The sequence below is a fragment of the Dipodomys merriami genome, unplaced genomic scaffold (genome assembly GCF_024711535.1).
Source record: "Dipodomys merriami isolate MVZ:Mamm:240054 unplaced genomic scaffold, mDipMer1.0.p SCAF_13, whole genome shotgun sequence".
NCBI lineage: Eukaryota > Metazoa > Chordata > Mammalia > Rodentia > Heteromyidae > Dipodomys > Dipodomys merriami.
The window spans coordinates 11,494,437-11,519,817 of NW_027202604.1; the positions used below are offsets into that span (position 1 = coordinate 11,494,437).

General features: G+C 38.6%; 1 protein-coding gene across 3 annotated transcripts in view; it reads right to left on the reverse strand.

The window, feature by feature from the left end:
• Znf385d (zinc finger protein 385D) overlaps positions 1–25,381 on the reverse strand; it is an 813,868-nt gene that overhangs the window by 126,979 nt on the left and 661,508 nt on the right. For all 3 annotated transcript variants that reach the window (XM_070018684.1, XM_070018685.1, XM_070018686.1), the window contains one exon: positions 6,253–6,363. In XM_070018684.1, coding sequence (XP_069874785.1) covers positions 6,253–6,363 — 111 coding nt within the window. The remainder of the gene's footprint in view (positions 1–6,252; positions 6,364–25,381) is intronic.

Here is a 25,381-nt window from a genome sequence, read left to right on the forward strand (position 1 = left end):
CGGACCCTGTTTCTTGTCCTCCTAGCTGTTCAAACTGCTGGTGACATTGAAAAGTCAACTAAACACTCTTCCCTCTGTTTTCCTCGTCTGTCCATCTACACATGAACTGAAAGATTCCTTATACATCTCTCTGTGCTAATGTAAATTAGTAGAATGGTCAATACAAACATCAGCTCCCTTTCCTAAGGGTGTGATGATGCACTCACTAGTCATATTTAAAAAAAAAAACAACAAACTTTCTCTTTTTCAGGCTCTTTTTAGATACTCATGACCCAATTTTTTTATGTCTAATAGAAGTTGCCCAAAACAAATCTTATTATTCTGTTGGATAACAATATATTTTGATAAATATAAAACCCTTGGGTTTTTCTTTTCTCTCCTTTATTCTTCATGTCATTCCAGATGACATTCTGGAATAGCAGTGCCTGATTTAGAGTATTCTGAAATATCCCAATCATTGGGATTTTACTTTTGAAATCTTGCCCAGAATATGCATTGCTTTTACAGATTTCTATGTTCTCAGCTGACTCATTCTTTTCCCTGAAACCTCTACAACTAGACCCAGAAATTCTTGCTTGCTCCTTCTGTTCAAATTTTACTTGCTGAGACTTTCTGACAGAGACATAGAAGTCAGTCAAGGTATAGCAAAGTTTCTTGATACATGGAACGTGCCCAAATGCACACTCAGGGCCTAAGCTTTTCAACAGAGCTTACCCAGCCACATAATCCAGATGCAGCCACAGCCTGAAATTCTTTGACCTTCTTGTAATCCACACCCAACTCCTGCTCAGCGCTGACACACAGCACCACCAATCCCAACCACATTGTCAGAGGTGTCTCTCTCTCATCCCAGCTGAATGGCCCTGTCAAAAACCGCTTTTGAAGAAGAAAGAGCCCCATTTGTTAGGAAATGGAAAGACTTGGAAAAAATTATATTAAGTGAAGTAAGCCAGACCCAAAGAAACATAGGTCCCATGGTTTCCCTTATCTGCAATAACTAGTATATGTCTAGGACAAGCAGAAGAGGTCAAAAGCTATGTACATGTGACCATATAACCTAATGCTAAGTGAAATGAACCCCAAGATAGGGACACAAGAGATTTTATCTTTCTTGTTGTTCTTTTTAATGTACTTATAATGTACTATGTGAATTTTTTTGTTTCTTTGTATGTTCTTCCCCATGGTATAACCCCTGTTGTCACTGTATTTGATTCCAGTATCCTGCATCTTGTACATACATTTTTATAATTTGGGGAGGGGAAGGGAAACAACAAAATGCTGAAACAAGGATACAGGATGACCCATTGTAATAATGAGATGTACAAGACACTATGTTGAAAACAAACTTTACAACTTTGAGGGAAGGGAGAGAGGAATTTGGGGAGGTAGGGAGAAAAGTGGTAGTAGGGGGAAAACATAAGAGCGGGTAACATTGCTCAATAGGAAATGGACTCATTACTCATGTAACTGCAACTCCTCTGTACAGTATTTTTACAATAATGTATATATTAAAAAAAGAATAAAAAAGAAGAAACAACTCTCAGTGAGAAGGTCATGATGTTGAATCCAGGGCTCCAAGCAGCTATGAGCCCTGGAGACTGACAGTGGACACTCTCTTATGAAAGGAAAGTTCTAGTGCTGTCTGAAAATTGAGTTTAGAACTGGGTAGTATATTTCACAAGATCTCTTAGAACACAACAGTCCCAACAACAGACTTGAAAGAGGTTCGGAGCGTTTGGTACATGTCGCTTACCCAGGACAATTTATCCCTGCAGGTTTTATCAGGAAAATATATATTAAAAATCAACTGAAGAATACTAAATATGAACACTGCAAATAAACTACTAGACCCTTTTAAACACTTTTCTTAAAACAAGCAGTAACATTTCCAAACTTTGATGTATCTTAAAATCATTACAGTAGGGGCTGGGAAGGTGGCTCAGCGGTAGAGTGCTTGCCTTGCATGCATGAGGCCCTGGGTTCGGTTCCTCAGCACCACATAAGCAAAAAGAAAAAAGCCAGAAGTGGTGCTGTGGCTCAAGTGGTAGAGCGCTAGCCTTGAGCTGAAGAGCTGAGGGACAGCGCCCAGGCCCAGAGTTCAGGTGCCACAACTGGACCCCCAAAAAATATCATTACAGTAAACAAAGTAAGGCTCAGAGAGACAAAGGAGGAGTACTGTTTTGCATACGTGGAAAGTGAAACTAACTTATATAAAATATGTAGACATATACAGGGTCATATGTATGTATACAAGAACATGTTAACTAAAATATGGTATATGCAAGGGAGGGATTCCAGTGGAGTGTAACGCCTTTGAACACTGATTTACTGTTTGACAAAATGAACAACAAGAAAGGAAGCTGGAATATGGGGGTGTCAGGGGATGGGTGAGGTCAAGGGAATCAGGTGCAAAAATGGAGAGAGGAAGGGTGTAGAAACAAAGCTAGAATATTCAGTGCACCCATGTGAAAATGGAATTAGGAAACTGAAGGTATGGTTGGGGTTGGGAGAAATAGGGAAGAATGATGGGAGTGAGACACTCCTAAACTGACATGTTGAATTGAAACCCCTTTGTTCAGCTGTCAGGGTAATTCAAAAATTAAAAGGCAATGTGACATTTCAAAAAGGGAACTCCTCTGTGACCCAGCAATCCCACTTTTGGGCATTTACCCAAACGATCAAAACAAGGCTATACTAAAGCTACCAGCACAACTATGTTTATCGCAGCATTATTTACCATGGCTAAGATATGGAACCAACCCAGATGCCCCACAGCATTGTTTATCCCATAAGATAAATGTAGTTTTTCAGTTTCATTCACAACAGAGTTTATAATCCAACCACCTAAGTATCATATTTTATTCAATTCATATAAAATCACTGAAATCATGGCTGGTATTCCCAGCATTCCGTGCTACTGCACCAGACTCTGTGTCCTGGTTTGGTATTAGATGCACTGCTTACAGGGGTGGTTTTTAAGTAACCTTTGCCGCTAGACTATTAAATCCAAGGATGGATTTTTCAATGTGAGACTAATAATGTCTGCACATTCTCAAGGGATTGTGTTTAGACAGCAGACACTTCCATAAGTAGACAAGAAATATTCTGAAAATTGTATCTAACCTGAGAAGTGGAATTTATAATTTGAGAAAAATACTGAGAATTGACAAGTAGAAGAGGAACTAGATGCAAGGATTCCTTTTCATTTTCCTTTTCCAAAACAGTTTAACATGTAGATAAAGTAACTTTACACAAAAAGGAGAAGGACTTCATAGTTATTTGATTCTAAGAAAACCACCATTATGTTTAAGTATTATTTTCTTTAAACATCAGCCTTAGAAATAAGATTGATATAAATATTCAAAAGATGAATTAATAAAAATGTGTAACTGTCTAATTTGGTCCATCCACAGTGGAGAATGGGCATTGTCCCTGTCCAGCAGCTGCTGGCCACACACTCTACAAATCCTCTAACCTCTGCACTTTGGCTTCTGCGTGTAAATTGACTGAAAAATTTATTCTCTATTTCATGTAATAATTTTATATTCATGGCCCATTTTAAGTTTTCCTTCAAAAGCATCCTTACTAACCTTACCAGGCCACATAGCAATGTTAAATTATTTTAATGCGTTGATTTATAATTGGACAAATTACAGCCTTACATTCTTTAGTTGGATGCTCTTTGCACAATACTATATGGGTTTTATATAAATGTTTTCTTCAAAAATAAAAAGAATATGGTAGGAGAAAAACAAAGGAGGGGTAACAGTGCTCAATAGGAAATGTACTCACTACCTTATTCGTGTAACCTCTCTGTACAGTATCTTTACAATAAAACATATGTAAAAAATAAAAAAAAATAGACCAGGAAAAATGAATATATCAGGAGAAGCCAATCTGATTTATATCCATAAAAAACAATTTATGACATTGAAATTAAACTATCTTCAGGGCCCCAAGTGGAGCTGCATGATACAGGAAACACCAATCCACACAGTTTACAATCTGAAAGGTTAAAAAAAAATAAAAGTTTAGAAGAAAAAAACACTGAGTTTTCATGATCTAGTGATGAAAGCTCAACAAGCTATTATTTTCATTGGAAGGAGAAGAGGCTATGAAATGTAAAGAGGTTCATAAGGAAGAAATGCTTCCCTATGTGAAAGAAGATTCAACTAGGACTCAAGAAAATTACAGTGTGGTCATCAAGAATGAATCTAGCTTTTAAATGGAAACAAGACAAAAATCCAGATTTATATGGAAGGAGTCAAAGATAGTTTTAGAAGATTAGAAAAATTTCTCAGAGGATCAAAATAGTATATACATGTATATATATATATATATATATATATATATATATATACATGTATATACTATGTATGTATAAATATACAAACATATATATACTATATATACATATATAAATATGTATATTTTGGCTTACTTTGTTTGGGTGTTGTGTGCATATATCTATATAGATCAGTTGATAAATCTAAGTGCTCTATATAGTTTTGTTTTGTTTTGTTGTCGGTCGTGGGGCTTGAACTCTGGGCCTGGGCGTTGTCCCTCAGCTCTTCAACTCAAGGCGAGCACTCTACCACTTGAGCTACGGCGCCACTTCCTGATAAATCTAATTGATATTTAGTTTTGAAATATTTTCTAAATTTAGAAAAATTTAGTTTGTTCAATAAGAAAACAAATATATGATTTTCAGTACATTGGTTCTTCTTAACTACATGATAAAGGTATCATAATACAGAATTTCCAATGTTATATTTTAATTCTGCAGTAATTGTTAGTATTTCTTATTATTTAGGATAATATTAATAATGGCAAATACAAGTATAAGTATTACTCAAAGTATGTCTGGATATGATGAGCAGGCCATCACTAGGAGTAATCAATAGAAAAGATGCTTGCAATTCAGTGTAAGACAGAATCCAATGACCTGAAGTGCTTCTGAGTCCTTATTTACAATTTTTTTCCTCCAGTATAAAATCAAACTATAAAATTATCAGCAGATAATATTTATTTATTGTGTATATATATGTGAGAAATAAATTTTTATGTCACACAGCTTATAGTATTTTGTTATAGCAAATGAACTAAAACAGCCAAATTTTTCTTCTCAAAATTTTCCTTCTCAAATCAGCAGAACAAATGTTAGATTGCTCTAGTAGGTGAAGATCTGAAGACAGCAGAAATCCTTTTACAAAAGGAAATGTTCTTCCAGAAGACACCAGCCACTTTCTTTATGTCACATCTATTTCCTGTACCTAATGATCTCTTAACCTATCCTTATCAACAGACCACCCAAAAGGACTCCCTGTCTGTGGAGATGACATACTGGAAGGCTTAGTTCTTCACAATCAACATCTATTTGGTTGTCTCCATGGTGACAAAATAGAACAAGATTAATGACACCTTGAACATATCCATTTTGTTAGGCAAGGGTCCTGTATTCTCCCACAGTTTGAATAATTCCTAGTCCTTATAAAGTATCATTCCTATTCTTCTGGACTTCTGGGGGTGGGAAATCAACAAAGACTTTTCACATTGGCCACAACTCAAAATTGGAAGCATCGAGATGGGTCCAAGTCCATCAGATCATTGTAACAGGTGTAACTAAGGTATGACTAACCTGCTGAAGGGCTGCTCGGGTCCACAGCTGTCTCCTTTCATCTCAGTCTCCCTAGATATCTCATCTGTGAGCTTCTGTGAGGTAAGGGCTTTGGAATTGCCTGCTAGATTGACAGTGTATCTGAGATCTCTAAAATGGGCAGAACTCAGGATATATGGTGGATCTGAAATTGGACCTAGTATGCAAACTGGGCCATGATAGAAACTGGGGCTATCATGGGAACTGGAGCCAACACAGAAGACAGAATTTCAAAAGTCCCAAACTTGGCCTTGGTGTCTGTCTTAATTCAGAAGTACAGTCTATTAAAACTTGTTTGATTCTAAATGTGACTATTCTCCAAAGATGAAGTACCTTATCTTCTTTTAGCATTCCGAAAACACTAAAATATACCATTAAGTTTCACACATTTAAGACTGTACACATGTGCTTTTTCTGTACTACATAAACAAACATAAAGTAATTAACTCTGAAATCAAAATACATGCAAATTTAAATGCTATCTTTGGATTTTAACATGCTAAGTTACTGGAGAAAAAAATACTAAACAAATCTTTTCTCCTGCAAGATTAGAACAATATTTTATTTTTTTAGTAAATACAAAACAATGAACTTACATCAGAATTAAATCTCAACTGGCAAATGTTGCATGATATGATTTGCTTTCTTCGATGAGGAAGAGGAACCCCAAATGTATGATTTATTACAGCTTTCTGAATTGGGTCCATCTGTAATGAGAAAAAATACAACAAATAGAAATCAAACTTGTCAGTTCCATTGGAAAGTTGCCTGCTTCATTAAAGAGCCAATCTGTGCAGCTTCGATCTACTGCTCCCATTATAAAGAACATTTCTATGCTAAGAAAAGACATTTCAACTTGCTTAGAAAATAGATAATAAGCCTGAAGCTTGGGAATGATAAATGTTCCCATTAAATCTACAAACTAAGTGTTTTTCTCATTTGGGATCAACAATTGTACCAGCTAGATAATCCTTAAGTATAATTAAAGGTATTAAACCTCAAGTTTTTGCTAATGCCAACAGTCTAACATACAAGTATGCCAAAATGAACTTAAAAATAGATTTGGTCAGTTGGGCAACTATGAAAGTAAATTATATACCATTATTCAACTTTAGCCTTATGTTTTGAATCTGCTATATTTTAAAAGGGCCAGATGTGGGGGTGCATGCATTTAATTCCACCTACTACGGAAGTGAAGTCTTCTTCACTGAGAATTGTGCATTTGAGGCCCATCAGGCAAACTCAGCAAGTCTGTATCTCCAAAACAAACACAAACTGAAGGACTAGAGGTGTGGCTTAATAGGTCAGCACTGGTATAGTATGTACAAGGCTCTGCTCCAATCCCCAGTACCAAAAAAAAGTCACAGCATACAAATCCTGTCCCACTGGGAGCTGTTAATGAAGTCATTTAACAATCACTTGTTGAATACCTAGTATATACTGATGCCCTATGGACAAGTTTAAGGGGACTCAGAGTTTGAACCAAGTGTCAATTACATCTCTTTATCTTAAAGTAAGCAACACCCAAACATGTCACAACCTATCTCTGATAAAACTCAGTTCTTCTTATCTACCTTTATTCTGTGCTCAGATCATGATCCCTAGCTGTAAGACTAATAAAAATTTCCATATGCTCTTTAAGACTATCTATGTTCTTCTCTTAAAGTTGTGGTGTGGTTTAAATCTGATAATTCACCAAAGTTAGTAGATGCTGTTCAGTATTTATTATGAAGCCAGGAAGCTTACTTTTTTTTTTTTTTTTGGTCAGTCGTGGGGTTTGAACTCTGGGCTTGGGTGCTGTCCTTCAGCTCTCCAGCTCAAGGCGAGTGCTCTACCACTTGAGCCACATAGCCACTTCCGGTTACCTAGTGGTTTATTGGAGATAAGAGTCTCAGGGACTTTCCTGCCCAGGCTGGCTTTGAACTGCGATTCTCAGATCTCAGCCTCCTGAGTAGCTAGGATTACAGGCGTGAGCCACTGGTGCCTGGCTAAGCTTTCTTAACATATGAAACGTGACTACATGTTTTATACTGTGTGGGTCCTGCAAAAACAAAATCACCTAGAACTTTGTGTTCCTAGAGATACTTTTGATACCCCAGCAATTTGTTTGCAGACATCTCTGTGATCTTCACAATATAAGTTCCTTCTTCAATTCAATTCACTATTTTGATCTAATTATTAAAACCTAACTCCGAAAGATGGCGGAGGAGAAGCTGGAATCTGAACAAGCTCTCGCATAGAAAGCAGCTTTAGAGTTCCAGTGAACAGTCCTAAGCCAGAGAATCACACCAAGTGTGCCATCACAGGACAGAGAGTTAGACAAGAGAGGGGAAGCCAAGGCAAAAAGAAGCACCTGAGTGCTCGCCAGCCGCCGCCACGGCGGCGGCGGCGGCGGCGGCGGCGGCGGCAGGGTCGCAAGCGGCAGAGACAGAGTCCGGAACGAAGGAGCCAGACGCAGCGGGCGAGCGGATTCTACTCAACACCAGCAAGAACCAACAAAGAGCGGACATCTTCACCCTGCAGCTTGCAGACCAGAGACGACCCAGGATCCAAGACTCGGCGTGAGTAGAAGCCCGACTTCCTCACTCCTTCTTAGGGAGCAGAGGAGGGAAGGCCACCCCTCCCCCCCCAGCACCGGTGATCTCCATCTTGGATACCGACAAAGCTCGGAGGAGCTGCCAGCTCCAACCCAGGCCTTGGAATAAAACGAGTCATTTAGCAGGTCACAAGAACATAACGGCGAAGTGACCTGCCAGACTCAGCTCCATCCAGGGAAAAGTCACCCAGCTCAGGCACTCACTGGGTAACCAGAGACAGAGGCTGCCCCTCCCTCTAGCAGCCTCAACAATCAATTGAAAAACAGAATCCCTGAGAACGGCTCCAGGCTGGGCTCTGGGAGATTTTTTTTTTTTTTTTTTTTTTTTTTTTTTTGCACAAAACAGCCCCAGGAAAAAGCTACTGATTGTTGAAAGGCCTCAACTCTACCCAGAACCTAGCCTCACCACTGCATCCCCTTCTTTTGTGATTCTCAAAGCAGATCACCCTCCTAGAAAACTAACCTGGGAGGGGGATCTCAAAATCTTGGGTAAAGCAGAGCATTTTTCTGCCTCTTCCAACAAACCGACTTAAGAAACCAATCAAGCCACAGGACCTCAAGCCGACCAGAGACTCCAACAAAAGGCTGGTTACAGACAAAAGGGAGATACAGGATTCTTCCCACCCCTCCCCCCCCAAAAAAAAATCAAAGGACTTTTTTTTTTCTTTTTTCTTCTTTTTTTTTTTCTTTCTTTTTTTTCTTCTTCTTTTCTTTTTTATTGTTTGTTTTTTGTTTTTTGCTACCTTATATATATATATATATAAATTTTTTCTCTTTTAAAACTTTTATTAATCTTTAATTTTTGCCTCTTCTGAAAAAATAATTGATTTCCAGTAACTTTTTTTTTTTGTTTTCTCTCCTCTTGTAATTTTTATTTTAGGAATATGTAAATGAGCGTTTTCCTTTCTTTTCTTATCTTCTTTCTCTTTTTCTTTCTTTCATAATTATCTTTTTTTTTTTGTCTAGCTCTACTGAACTTCTGATCTTTTCTTCTCCCTTTCCCATCCTTAAAGTTTTTTCACATCTCCTCTATGTCCCTCCCTTTCTCACAACATATTCACATTCCTCTCTAAATAGATGGTCTTTTAATCTCTACAATAACATTAATTTTTACGTTTCTATTTTTTTTCTGGTCTCTTTTCATTCCCCTATCCCTCTCTTCTTTTTCTCTCTCTCTCTACTTGCATCCTACCCAACCCATTTCCTGCTTTGTGATTAGGACATAGTTAACTCTCCCTGTGCCTCCCCACACAAATCTATTCCTATTTTTCACCCACATCTCTCCCTAATCCTAATAATTTCAGGTTTTCCAAATTCTTTTCTGCGGTTCGAAGTACTTTAACATATAGTTGTTTGATGTTGAATAGATGTATCTGTTGAACTAGATTGTATCTGTAGACTATTGACTGTACAAATGCAAACTTTGGTTGATGGTTGCCTTAAGATAGTGTTCTAGCACAAAACTGGTACTATCTTCATCTCAAATGGGCAGAGTAAGCCGGAAAAACACAAGAAAAATGGCAAATTCGGGTATCTCAATTCCCAATCTTGATAATCAGGGGTCAGATCAGATAATGAACAATCCAGAGGAGAGTTCCCAAATAGCTCTACAAACACTGGTGGCAAACATGATAAATGAGAAGCTTGACAACTTACAAAGGACTCTCTATGAGCGTGATAGGGAGAGAGAGGAGGCATCCCAGAAGTTTATACAGGAATATCATAAGCGTGAGGAAGCTACTCAAAAACTGATACAGGATTTGCGTGAACAACTTGAGAATACTCAAAGAGAAAGGGAGGAATGGCGTGAGCAGGCTGAGAACACTCAAAGAGAACTGCAGGAATCCCACGAACGTGAGGAAGCTAAACAAAAAGTAATACAGGAATTGAGAGACCAGGTAGAGAACACACAAAGATCACTAAAGGCATCCATAGAATCCATTAACAAAGAGCTGAAGGAAGTCAGGGAGACCACAAAGGGAATGCTGAATGGAACCCAACAGAAGGAATGGGAGTCGAAAGAAACCATATCCAATCAACTAAGTGATTTGAGGACAAACACTGAACACCAAATTAAGGAAGTAAAGAGATTCATACAAGACCTAAAACAGAGCTTCAACAAAGAACTTGAAGCCATCAAAGCTGACCAATTAGAAGGAAAAGAGATTAAAAACAAAGTAGAGAGTCTTGACAGCAGGTTAGACCATGCAGAAGATCGAATCTCAGGGATTGAAGACAGCCTAGATATTATAGAGAAAGAACATACAACCATCCAAGACAAGTCCAAGAAATATGATAGATCTATCCAACACCTGGAAGACACCATCAGAAGGCCTAACTTAAGGGTAATGGGTGTAGAGTAGAGGAGCACCTAGAAACAGAAGTTAATGGTCTAGGAAATTTGTTTAACAGGATCCTAGCAGAGAACTTCCCAAACATGCAAAAAGATAGGCCTATTCAGATACAAGAAGCCTTTAGAACCCCAAATACACCAGACCAGAAGAGGGCATCCCACCGTCACATTATAATCCACACAGGATCAACTCAGAACAAGGAAAAGATCCTTAAAGCTGTGAGGGAGAAAAGGGTAATCACCTATAAAGGGAAACCAATTAGAATCACCTCAGATTTCTCAGCAGAGACAATCAAAGCAAGAAGAGCCTGGAATGACGTATGCCATGCCCTAAAAACAAACAACTACCAACCAAGAATACTGTACCCAGCTAAACTCTCCTTTATAACTGAAGGCCAAATAAAAACCTTCCACAGCAAAGAAAAATTGAAACAATACATCTCCACCAAACCAGCCCTACAAAAGATTCTTAAAGATGTCCTACACATAGAAAACCAACAAGACCACAATAAAGGCCAACAAACTGCACCCAAACTGAGAATCCAAGAACCATAGGAAGAACCCAGCTTTCGCAGCCCCCAAGAAGGTAGATAACATGGCAGGAACTCCCAAATACCTCTCAGTCCTATCTCTTAACGTTAACGGACTGAACTCTCCAATTAAGCAACATAGACTGTCTAGTTGGATTAAAAAACAAGACCCTCCTATCTGCTGCCTGCAGGAGTCACATCTTGCCCGTAAAAACAAACACATTTTCAATGTTAAAGGCTGGAACAAAATCTACCAAGCAAACGGCCCTCATAAACAGGCGGGAGTTGCAATCCTAATATCAGATAAAATAGACTTCAAATTAAAAATTGTGAGAAGAGATAAAGAAGGTCGCTACATACTAATTAAAGGATCTCTCCTTCAGGAGGATATTACAATTCTAAATATCTATTCGCCAAACAATGGAGCACCCAAATTTATCAAAGAAACACTACTTTCCCTCAAATCCCATATAGATCCAAAGACATTAATTGTTGGGGATTTCAACACACCACTCTCCCCACTAGACAGATCAACTCGGCAAAAACTCAACAGAGAAACCGCAGATCTAAACAGCTGCATAGATCAACTAGACTTAACAGACATTTACCGAACATTTCAAACAGCAGCATCAGAATACACATTCTTCTCAGCAGCACATGGAACGTTTTCTAAAATAGACCACATTCTAGGCCACAAAGCAAACTTGTCTAAATTCAGAAACATTGAAGTTATACCCTGCATTCTCTCTGATCACAAGGGAATAAAATTAGAACTCAACACCAAAAGCCACCAAAGAAAGTCCGGTATCACATGGAGGCTAAACAACACACTGCTGAATCAAGAGTGGGTCATGGAAGAGATTAGAAAGGAAATACAAATGTTCATGCTATTCAACAAAAATGAACACACAAATTACCAGCTCCTCTGGGACACAGCAAAGGCAGTACTCAGAGGCAAGTTTATAGCTCTGAGCTCCTACATCAACAAATTGGAGAGATCTGAAACTAGCAATTTAATGACACATCTAAACCTCCTTGAAAAAGAGCAGCAAGATAAACCCCAATCCAGTAGACGGAAAGAAATAATCAAAATTAAATCAGAATTAAATGAATTAGAATCCAAAAAAACTATAGAAAGAATCAGCAAAACAAAGAGTTGGTTCTTCGAAAAACTTAACAAAATTGACAGACCCTTAGCAAATCTTATCAGAAAAAGAAGAGAACACACCCAAATTAATAAACTCAGAGATGAGAATGGAAACATCACCACGGAAACAACCAAGATTCAGAACATTATAAGGGAATACTTCTCAAAACTTTATGCTAATAAGTTCGACAACTTGACAGAAATGGACCTTTTCCTAGCAAATATTGACATGCCAAAACTAAACCAAGATGAGTTAAACCAGCTTAACAGGCCCATATCAAGCATTGAAATAGAAACAGCAATAAGAGACCTCCCAGCTAAGAAAAGTCCAGGACCAGATGGTTTTACAGCGGAATTTTACAAGGCCTTCAAAGCAGAACTCACACCAATTCTCCTCCAACTCTTCAATGAAATTGAAAAAGAAAGCTCACTACCGAACACATTCTATGAAGCCATCATAACCCTCATCCCAAAACAAGGCAGGGACTCATCAAAGAAAGAGAACTATAGACCCATTTCTTTGATGAACATCGATGCAAAACTTCTCAACAAAATTCTGGCCAATCGACTTCAACAATTCATCCAAAAAATCATACACCACGATCAAACAGGATTCATTTCAGGGATGCAAAGCTGGTTCAATATACGCAAATCAATTAATATTATTCATCACATCAACAGGAGCAAGAACAAGAACCACATGGTTATCTCAATAGATGCAGAAAAAGCATTCGACAAGATCCAACACCCCTTTATGATGAAGGTTTTGGAAAAATTAGGAATCCATGGAACATTCCTCAATACAATAAAGGCTGTATATGACAAACCTACAGCCAGCATTATACTCAATGGTGAAAAACTAAAGCCATTTCCTCTTAACTCAGGAACAAGACAAGGATGCCCACTCTCTCCACTTCTCTTCAATCTAGTATTAGAATGCCTAGCAATAAGACAAGATGCAGACATAAAAGGGATCCAAATAGGGAAAGAAGAAATAAAACTCTCCCTCTTTGCAGATGACATGATCTTGTATTTAAAGAATCCCATAGACTCCACTCCCAAATTACTCAAGCTGATTCAAAACTTTGGCAAAGTAGCAGGTTATAAAATTAACCCCCAAAAATCAATGGCTTTTCTGTATGCCAACAATGAGAAAAGTGTGGCTGAAATTAGGAAAGCAACTCCATTTGTAATAGCCCCACAAAAAATAAAATACCTAGGAATTAACTTAACTAAAGAAGTGAAGGACCTCTATGATGAAAACTTTAAAATCTTGAAAAAGGAAATCAACACAGAACTTAAAAAATGGCAAAACCTCCCATGCTCCTGGATTGGCAAGATTAACATCGTGAAAATGGCAATACTTCCCAAGGCTATCTACAAATTCAACGCAATACCAATCAAAATTCCACCTTCATTCTTCAAGGAAATAGAAGAGGCAATCCAAAAATTCATATGGAACAATAAAAGACCCCGAATAGCAAAAACACTTCTCAACGGAAAGAACACTGCTGGAGGAATATCAATACCAAATTTCAAACTCTACTATAAAGCCATAGTAATCAAAACAGCTTGGTATTGGCATAAGAACAGACCTCAGGACCAATGGAATAGAATTGAAAACCCAGAAATGAACCTACAGACCTATAGCCATCTAATCTTCCATAAGGATGCTAAAACAATAGAATGGAAGAAAGACAGCCTCTTCAGTAAATGGTGCTGGCAAAATTGGTTAACTACATGTAGAAAACTAAAGCTAGATCCTTATATATCACCCTGCACCAGAATCAACTCCAAATGGATCAAAGACCTTGAACTCAAAGCAGACACTCTGAAAACATTACAGGATGGAATAGGAGAAACCCTAGGTCTCCTTGGCTCAGGCCGAAATTTTCTGAATAGAGACCCGGAAACACAACAAATCAAAGAAAGGTTGGACAAATGGGATTGCATAAAGTTGCAGAGCTTCTGCAGGGCAAATGACATAGCTAGCAAGATCAATAGAAAGCCCACCGATTGGGAGAAGATCTTTACTAGCCATACAACGGACAAGGGTCTCATATCTAAAATATACTTGGAACTCAAAAAATTAAACCACCCAACAACAAATCCTCAAAGAAACAACTGCCCAATAAATAAGTGGGCGAAAGACTTAAAGAGAAGCTTCTCTGAAGAAGAAAGAAGGATGGCCATTAGACACATGAAGAAATGTTCAACATCCCTAGCCATAAAAGAAATGCAAATCAAAACAACATTGAGATATCACCTCACTCCAGTTAGAACAGCAAAAATCAAGAACTCTAACAACAACAGATGCTGGAGGGGATGTGGACAGAAAGGAACCTTACTTCATTGTTGGTGGGAATGTAAACTTGTTCAACCACTTTGGAAAGCAGTATGGAGGTTCCTCAAAAGACTTCACATAGATCCCCCCTATGATCCAGCAATCGCACTTTTGGGCATTTACCCAAATGTATACAAACAAGACCACACTAAAGCTACCAGCACAACTATGTTTATTGCAGCATTATTTACCATAGCTAAAATATGGAACCAACCCAGAAGCCCCTCAGTAGATGAATGGATCAAGAAAATGTGGTATATATACACAATGGAATTCTATGCCTCCATCAGAAAGAATGACATTTCCCCATTTGTTAGGAAATGGAAAGGCTTGGAAAAAATTATATTAAGTGAAGTAAGCCAGGCCCAAAGAAACATAGGTCCCATGGTTTCCCTTATTTGCAATATCTAGTATAGGTATGAGTCAAGCGGAAAAGGTCAGATAATGTGATGTTAGGAAAATGAACCCTTAAATATGTATTTTAATGTTTTCGTTTCTTTCATGCATGTGTTTCTAACGCATTTATAAGATACAAAATGTCATGTCAAAACCAGCTTTACAATGTCAGTGTGGGGGGGGGAGGGGGGTATAATTGGGTGGGGGGAGGGGGGTAAAATTGGGTGGGGGGAGGGGGGAGGCGGGGAAGGGAAGTGAAGGGTAAACAAAGGAGGAGGCTGCAATGCTTGGTAAGAAATGTATGCATTATCCTGCCCATGTAATTGTAGCCCCTCTGTACAGTATGTTCTCAAATAAAATAAAATACAATTAAAAAAAAAAAAAGATTATTTCTTTGTTGCTTTGTATGTCCCTCCCCCACAGTGTAACCCCCGCTTTCACTTTATTTGATGTCAGTATAACATGTGGAGGAGAGGGGGACAAACAAGTCGTTTAAGGATTCAGGTGGACCTGTTGTAACAAGGAGAATTACAAAATGTCATGTCAAAGCAAGCTTTACAATGTCGGAGTGGGGGGGGAGGGGGGTATGATTGGGTGGGGGGGAGGGGGGAGGCTGGGAAGGGAGGTGAAGGGTAAACAAAGGAGGAGGCTGCAATGCTTGGTAAGAAATGTATGCATTATCCTGCCAATGTAATTGTAACCCCTCTGTACAGTATGTTCTCAAATAAAATAAAATTTAAAAAAAAACAAAAAACAAAAAACCTAACTCCAAGCCACAGTATCTGTTCTCCTCAGCCATGGCCTACTATAGGATAGTCGTGGAAAGGTCCAAGGGTTTGCTATGGGATTAATGCCTGTCCATGTTCCCAATTTCCCCGTCCCAGTCACGCTTCCATGCTTTCTTTAAGCCCCACCTCCAGCCCTATTTTCACAGAACCTAAATGAACAATGCACCGAGACTGAGACAGCCCAGTCATCTTAAGTGTAAATCTCAGCTGTTTCAACAGCTCTCATTTGGCTTCCCTAAGTCATTTTTATACCACTTTTAAATATTGTTACAACTTTCAACAATAGCCATAGAGACAACCAACTGTCCCTCCAGATGAAGTGAAATGTTAAACTAAAAGATATACCAGGTATTGGTGGCTCACACCTATCATACTAGCTACTCAGGAGGCAGAGATCTGAAGAAATACAGTTCAAAGCCAGCCACAGTAGAAACGTGATGTGACTCCAACTCCACTTAACAAGAAAAAAGAAATGTCAGACTGAAAGTATAGTTCAAGTGGTAGAGTGTCAGCCAGTAAAGCAAACGAAGCAAAATGTGAGGCCGTGAGTTCAAACCCCAGAGCTGGGGGAAAAAAAGTCCTAAGTGACTTGCCTTGTCTTATCTTGCCTGTTGCATGTGCTTTCTGCCTAAGCAAAGCACACTTCTTTCAGATGAATTATGCCCACAACCCATTAAGGTACACATCAGTTCTCTCATAATAATACCTTGAAATAAAAATATGACACCCATGGGGGGGGTGGGGAGGCGGTCGTGAGGCTTGAACTCTGGGCTGGGGTACTCTCTGTGCGCTCTTCAGCCCAAGGTGAGTGCTCTACCGCTTGAGTCACAGCACCGCTTCCAGTGAGTCTCACAGACTTTCCTGCCCGGGCTGGCTTTGAACTGTGATCCTCAGATCTCAGCCTCCTGAGTAGCTAGGATTAAAGACATGAGCCACCAGCGCCTGGCATGACACCTATTTTTTTTTACTAGAGCTGCTCTTCAAAGATACCCTGTACTGACTTTTTGGTGAGCAAGATGCTATTTGAGTCTTTCAATAACCCTGGGGAAGTAGGGGTATCCACCCAATCTGTGCCAGAGGTATTTTAGAACCGGATGTTTCATGGAAAAGTGACGAATGCGCTAGATTAAATTCGTCTGTTGAATCTGAATGAGTCTCTGATCACTTTGGCTATGAAATCTGATTTCAAAACGCAAAGTGGGTTGCCTTCTTCAGAGACATTTTCATCTGCCAGCATGCTTAAGAAAAATAAAAACACTTAACTGAATATAATTTAAACATGAATTTCACCAATTATAAGTATGCCACTAAAAGTAATTACTTTTAGTCTTATAGGAATCTAGTATAGAAATATGACACATTTAACATATTTATCAATGAAAATACACATAATCTAATGTGTGTCAGTGTACACACATATGTACATAGCATAGATGACCATTTACAGTTAACAATTATGAAAGAACAAAGTCTAAATAGAAACCCATTTCACCACTACTTATTTAATTAAATGATACTTAATTAAAGGCCATGTAACTAAAACCACATCTACTATCTGATCTGGAGATGTAGAAACAATACTAATCATTTGACTCACATATTTATGTATCACAATAAACCTTTTAATCTGTGATTTCCATAACATAACTAAAGCCTTTACTCTTTTGTATGTCTTTAAATTAAGTATTATTGTACCATGCATACAGTTCAGAAAAGTGGGGAATCTGAGAGGTGGAAATATTTTCATATTTTAAAAAGATGAAAAAAGGTGTAATGGTTTCCAGGAAATAGTAAAGACACTAAACTAAAATTAGTACACAGGATCAGATGCATAAAATCTTCAGATGAGTCCCACTTAAGCCTGGCAGTATTGAATTATAACTAAGGAAATGGTAACGTCCACCTAATATGACACATTTGTATAATTTCTCAATTGGGATATCTTAAAGAGTAGACTTTCAGAATCCTGTCTGTAGCTCCCCTATGCAAATAAACAAAAGAACAGAATGATATACTAGTGTCTGTTCAGCCAGACACTAGACTGAAATTCAATTTCCAACCCAGCCTATGGCTTATTTAAAGCTAAATGAATATGTTTTTCTTCATTTCAGACTTAAGGACTTTGGTGTTTCTATCAAGGGCCTGGGACTGCTGTCACCCCTCTGGGATTTCTTCTAAATGGATTCGCAAATGAGCATGTGAGGGGCAGGTCTCAAGGGCATCAGGAGTCCCCATTTAAGAGGACTGTTGCATTGTGGGGCAGCAAGAATTTAACCCTGAGTTTACAGTTCTTGCCCTAGGAGACTGCTCTCCCTCTGATCTACTATCAACTTGCCTCTTACTTTTTCAATCAAAGAATAGGAACTTAAATGCCAGAAGTTTAGGAGTCCTCAAGTATAAAGGTTGTGTCTTCCAGCTTATATTTCTATATAATAATGGCCACTAACAACTAACAATTGAAAGGTTGCACTCACAGACACTCACCGTATGTTTGATGTTCATAACCATTATTTCTCTCCTAATGTGCTTATGAGGGCACTTTTCCTCTCTGAATCTTCATCAGTACATTACTATCATACATTTCTGATCACTGCTATGTTGGATATTGAAGTCATTCTCTGAGACATATATCTTGGAAAATTTGATTTGTGATAGATTATGTATAGAAGTTTTAGTGAGTACTGCAAAATGTTTGTTGCAACACTGAAATGACATTCTAGCACTAACTACCCAGTGTGAATAGCATGGTCTACAACATGACATCCTCCCTTCCAGTGCCAAATACAAGTCACAAACTCACTTGTAGTTGACAAACTGGATGCAAATGTGTAGGTCATCATGATCCACACAGGTTTGAGAATGTGCTACAATGACTGGCAGACAGAAAGAAAGCACTTAAAGAGAATATAGTTTTACCATAGAGGATATATATGAGAAGCAGACATAGGAAGAGAACAAAGGCAAGAGCTTGAAGAAGGAGTAGAAAGCTTCTATCTTCTCTCTCTCCCAGAATATCGATGCTACTGCATTCACTTTCCCAACCAGCAAACTCATACAAGTCTCATTACCCAGTGTTCTTACTGTAACTCCATTCCATGGAGGTCAAGCTGGGATTACTTAGCACAAATACCCAATCTTCCAGTCGTGTGGTTAGTCCTTCTGGTGACTGGGCCCTGTCCTCCTCAATCATCTCACTAGTATAAACTAAGCTATTGCTGGAAAGCAAAGACAGTCCTATCACTTAGGCATTTCCAAAGGGTTAGAGGTACTGACCACAGATCAAAGGCCTAATTCTTTATTTTACAACAGTTGCTCATCTTCATATGAATTTAAATACCTCATTTTCCAGAGTTATCATCATAATAGAAAAATATATATCCTTCTCAGTTATCACAAAAAATACCATTTAATCAATTTTCAGAGGGACCAATAAGCAGTAGCAAAGGTTTTACTAAGTCTATCACTCCCACTTCTGGGAATTACCACTGCAAAGTCATCTCTGTGTGTATAATAATTCTGAAAAACAATGCTACATCTAACTGTAAGGATCTTATTTTGCTCTCCAGTGCTATTGACAAAGTCACTCCCACTTCTGGGAATTACCACTGCAAAGTCATCTCTGTGTGTATAATAATTCTGAAAAACAATGCTACATCTAACTGTAAGGATCTTATTTTGCTCTCCAGTGCTATTGACAAAGTCACTCCAAGGTCACAGAGGGGAAACCAGCCCATCACCTGGTTGCATTGGTGATGAACCAATGCAACACTTGGTACAAAATATAACATTTCCACTTTGCCTCCAAGCAGCGTTTAACAAATGATTGTGATGTACTATCAAGTCCTAGCTTTGCCTCCTACTTGTTTTATTTTCCTTGTCCCAAGCCTTCGTGCATCTTCATGTCTACCATAGATAGGGAGCCTTGTTAGACTGTGAGCACAGAATCCTATTATGTGATTGTGGAGTCTTCACTTAAATACCCGCATCCGTTCCTGTCATTTCCCACACATCAAGAACAGGGAGCACCTGTTTCTGCAGAAGCAGAAAACTTAGGGAGAAGAAAAGTGACTCAATGTGTGCAAGTGACCCAGAGCTTTCTAGGAAGAAGTAAGTGAGTTCCACTACATCCAAGTGCAAACTACTTGTGAAGAAAACAAGACAGCTAACGGAATGCAGGCACACAGTGTGAGGCTCAGTCCTTAAGAACCCAGACAACATAGCTCAGTAGGTCTTCATAATGTCCCCAGGTGGTGGAAGCTATTTTTATTACTTTTGTATATAGAGGTTTAAGCACAGACACATGAAGTTAAGCTGGGTGCACTATGCAAACCTGTAATTCTAGCTATTTGGAAGGCAAGATTGGGAGATCAGATTTGAAGGCCAGCCCAAGCAAAAAGGCAGCTCTGGATTCTCCATTTCAATGAATGGTTGGGCATAGGGACTGGTACTTGTTGTCCTAGTTATGGAAGAAGCAAATACTTGGGCATACTGGTGGGTAGCTATCACTCAGAAACACAATTTAATACAAGGAAAAGCTTGGGTTGACAAGACCTCAACTTGAAAATATCCAAGGTTTTTTCCCTTCCCCTCTCCAAATTATACCAACATCAAATACAATGAAAACAGATGTTATACTGTGGGGGGAGACAAACAAAGCAATAAAGAAATCATCTCATAAATATGTTAGAAACAATAGCAAGAAAGAAAAACGATTTGAGTCCTTATCTTGGGGATAATTTCACCTAATATCAACTTATCTGACCATTTCTGCTTGTCTCAGATATATACTAGTTATTGCAAAGATACAGGTGGACCCATTGCAACAATGAGATGTATAAGACATTATGTCGAAAAACAAACTTTACAACTTTGGTGTGCAGGGGGTAGGGGGGAGATGGGAAGGGCAAACAAAGGAGAAGGCAACAATGCTTGATAAGAAATGTACTCATTACCTTGCTCATGTAATTGTAACCCCTCTGTATGGTATTTTCACAAAGAAAGGAAGGAAGGAAGGAAGGAAGGAAGGAAGGAAGGAAGGAAGGAAGGAAGGAAGGAAGGAAGGAAGGAAAGAAGGAAGGAAGGAAGGAAGGAAGGAAGGAAGGAAGGAGAAAAGAGAGAGCGAGAGAGCTGGAGGGATGATAGGAGGGAGGGAGGGAACGGAAGGAAGAAAGAATATCCAAGGTAAGAAGAAGGTAGAGATGTAGTTCAAGTCATAGAACATTGACTTAGCATAGCTAAGTTGCCAGTACTGCCAAAAATTAATTAATTAATTAATAAGACAGAAAATTGAGTGGATTCAGATTTCTCAGGGAGAAATTTCTAGAACTTTGACTAAAATCCAAGAACTCTACCTTTACCAACTACAATTGTAATCATTGCTCTCTGTATGCTTTCTTCAATAAAGATAAAGAAAATATGATTAAAGAGAAAAAAAGAGAAAGGAAATGTCTATGACATACTAATACATCAAAGATTATTGTACCATATTTACAAAGCAGCATTTTGAAATTTATCATTTTTGAAAAAGATAAGTACCAATCACTCAATGGCCAAGTTTTATTTTAAAAAGAATGCAGCCAGAAGCCAGTGGCTCATGCCTGTAATCCTACTCAGGAGACTATGATTTTAGGATTGCAACCTGAAGCTAGTCAGAACAAGAAACTCTATAAGACTTTTATCTTCAATTAACCAGCAAAAAGCTAGAAGTGGAGCTGTCTCAAGTGGTAGAGTACTAGTCTCAAGCAAAAAAAGCAGAGAAATAGTACCCAGGCCCTCAGTTCAAGTGCCAAAAAAATATATACATATGTGTGTATAAGTACAAAATAAGAGCATTAAAAAATGCTCTTAAAAGAGCATTACAAATGTAGGAGAGAATGTAGAAATGACCAATACTGGTCATACAAACACTGGTTATTCTAGAAATGAAATTTACAATAAAAAGGACATGGTCTTTAGATGGATGATTGTCAAAAATAAGCGTAACAACACATCTGGTAAGGATAAGCCCTCGAGAAACATATAGAAAAGTTGGGTAATACCTACCAATATTGCAAGCGAATCTCCCATGTGATCTAAGCATTTAACTTGTAGAAGTACTCTAGGTAGTATACACCAAGAAAGCATCTTGTTATCTGTGTTTTTGTTGGTCCACACATTCCCACATGCAATAGGAGAAATAGTAAGTGATTAGGAAGCTATAGCTTTCAATATGTGGAAGTTGTAAGGAACTCATTAACTATGTTGAGGTACAAAGCGATCAAAAACAAAATGCAGAATAACTTTGGTTGGACAGTAGACTGTGAAACAGTCACACCAGCATAGTGAGAAGTAAAGTAGGTGCTGAGGATAGTGCTACTCCACCACTCAGACACCATCAGGTAGCAGACAGAAAAGCAGGACAGCAGGCATCTCCTGAAAACAGTTTGACACAATACAAAATCATCTTGCCAAGAACATGAAACCTGGATGTGGTTATGTGTTTGAACGAAACCGAGGGACATCAAATCCCAGACTATGGGAAAGTACAGAAGGGATGGCATGATTCCCAGAGAAAGAGCTAGAAAATAACCGAGAGAAGGCACGTAACTTCAAAGATGCTTAAATGATATAACAACCAATTTCAAATACTGGGCCTTAAATAGATCCTGAATTTAGCGAACTGTACAGTACTTGTTAATAAACAGAGAAAAGTAAAACTGGATTGTTATAACAGGAAAGCATATTTTAATTCTGATTGCAGTAAATACAGCATTGTTGTTTTTTGTTTGTTTTTTTTTAATTTAATTTTATTTTTTTGTGAACGTACTGTACAGAGGGGTTACAATTACATGGGCAGGATAATGCATACATTTCTTACCAAGCATTGCAGCCTCCTCCTTTGTTTACCCTTCACATCCCTTCCCTACCTCCCCCCTACCTCCCCACCACCCAATCCTCCCCCTTCCCCCTCCCACCAACGTTGTAAAGCTCGTTTTCGACATAACCTTGTACTTCTCATTGTTGCAACAGGTCCACCTGTATCCTTAAACCACTTGTTTTTCCCCATCTCCTCCACAATTTATACTGACATCAAATATAGTGAAAGCAGGGGTCATACTGTAGGGGAGGGACATACAAAGCAACAAAGAGATAATCTTATGAATGCGTTAGAAACAAATGCATGAAATAAAAAAAGCATTAAAATACATATCTAAGGGTTCATTTTCCTAACATCACATTATCTGACCTTTTCCACTTGACTCATACATATACTAGATATTGCAAATAAGGGAAACCATGGGACCTATGTTTCTTTGGGCCTGGCTTACTTCACTTAATATAATTTTTTCCAAGTTTTTCCATTTCCTAACAAATGGGGCAGTGTCATTCTTTCTGATGGAGGCATAGAATTCCATTGTGTATATATACCACATTTTCTTGATCCATTCATCTACTGAGGGGCATATGGGTTGGTAGGGGTCTTTGTTGTGTTGTGTTGTGTGTGTGTGTGTGTGTGTGTGTGTGTTTTGTCAGTTGTGGGGCCTGAACTCTGGGCCTGGGCGTTGTCCCTCAGCTCTTCAGCTCAAGGCTAGTGCTCTACCACTTGGGCCACAGCACCACTTCCACCCTTTTTTGCTTATCTGGTGCATAGGAATTGAACCCAGGGCCTCATGCATGCAAGGCAAGCACTCTACTACTGACCACCTTCCCAGCTCTCTGTAGGTTTTTTATTTGCTTTCTTTTTGCAGTGCTGGAGCTTCATATGTGCTATATAAGTGCTCTACCACTAAGTTCAGTTCTAAAGTGTTTTTAAAAGTCTTTGTCATTTCTTGGAATACATTTCAAAGGAACTTTTTCATTTCAAGTGAACTCCAAGAAATGGAAACAAGAGTTTTTATTTTGTTGTTTTCTGTTTGCTTTTTAATGTATTGTGTGAAGTTCTTTATTCACTTTTTTTCCTTTGATTTATCCTGTCTCGAGCCTCTTTGTGCTCTACTCCTTATGCCACAGTGCCACTTTCAGGTTTTGAGTGGTTAATTGGAGATTACAGTCTCACAGGGAGATTTCTGCCTGACCTGACTTTGAACCATGATCCTCAGATCTCAGCCTCCTGAGTAGCTTCACTGAGGTTTTTGATGATGTTGTTTGTTTCTTGCTTTTTTTGTGCTAGTACTAGGGCTTCTAGACACTGTCCTTTACCTTTTATACTCAAAGCTGGAACTCTAGCACTTAAGTCACAGTTCCACTTCCAACTTTTTGGTAGTTAATTGGAAATAAGAGTCTCACAGACTTTCCTTCCCAAGTTAGCATCAAACTGCACTCCTCAGATTTCAGCCTCCTTAGGAACTAGGATTACAGGGATGAGCCACTGATGTTTGCCTCTCAATGTTCTTGTATCCAGCCATTAGCAAAGTGGATCGCACCAATCCAAGGCTTCAAGTATTTGTCTCTTGAGTTGCTAAATAAACTGAAAGATACTTACAGCTGATATCAAAACAGCATGTATCGGCACAGCATGGTACTTACAATAGCAGCAGGAAACCTGGATTCATAAGTAGGGAGTGTTTATGATTATTAGAGTTCCAGGACAAAACATGGAACTCAACACCAACTTTATACTGCCAAGCAGAGTCAACATGTAATAGATTGCCTTCTAGCAATAGAGTAATGGCTATATTGAACTCAGTGTCTCTTCCTGCCAGGCAAGTGTTCTACCAATTGACCTATGGACTAGTGGACCTTTTTATCATTGTCTGTTTTTCAAATGAAGTCAAACATTTTTCCCAGGTAGTCTCAAACTGTGATGATCCTGTCTCTGCCTCTAAAGTAGTTGGGATTGCTGGTATAAGCACCATATCCATGTCCCTAAAAGATGTCTTGAATGCAGATTAATACCCTAAGGGTTCCCTAACTAAGAAGTAACTGATTTTGCTCAGAAAGCCAATGCTGGAACTTGAGTGAGTGAGGGCATCTGTCCAAGTACTCAAGACATGCCCACCTGTAAGAGATATTTGACTGCCAGTATCTTTCTGCCATGGCTTTGTTTTCTAGTATTCTGTGATAGATTAGTGAAATAGCAGGTTCAAAGCAAAGAAAGAATGAGTACAAGGGCATCTTAGATGATACTCTTCTTAGAATTATTTATGTGATCCTGTTAATTGCTTTTAACTAGAACCCTGTAACCCTGTCAGGGAATGCCTACAGACGCTCATACTCCAAGACTTTTCACTGGAAATGTGGAATTGTCACCAACTTACTTTGGCTTTTCAACCTTAAATGCCACTTTAGAAATCATCTGTCTGAGGCACCCCAGTGGGCGAGACAATGAATCACCATGCACACAGTCCCTCTTCTCATCCCTTTCCTGGAATCCAGGGGGCACTCTGTATACTCAACTTTACTCATCATCCCCCTTCCTTACACATGGAAAAGTTCACATTCTGTAAAAGAAATAAATCTGAGAAAGAAAATGGAAGAATTTTTCATGACTTCCTCGAGCTCCTTTATTTTGTTAATGATATTTTCTACCCAAAAAGGTGTTGTTCTCTTGGGTCTTAAGGAATGCATGCTGTCTGGTTGTCCTAATACAACG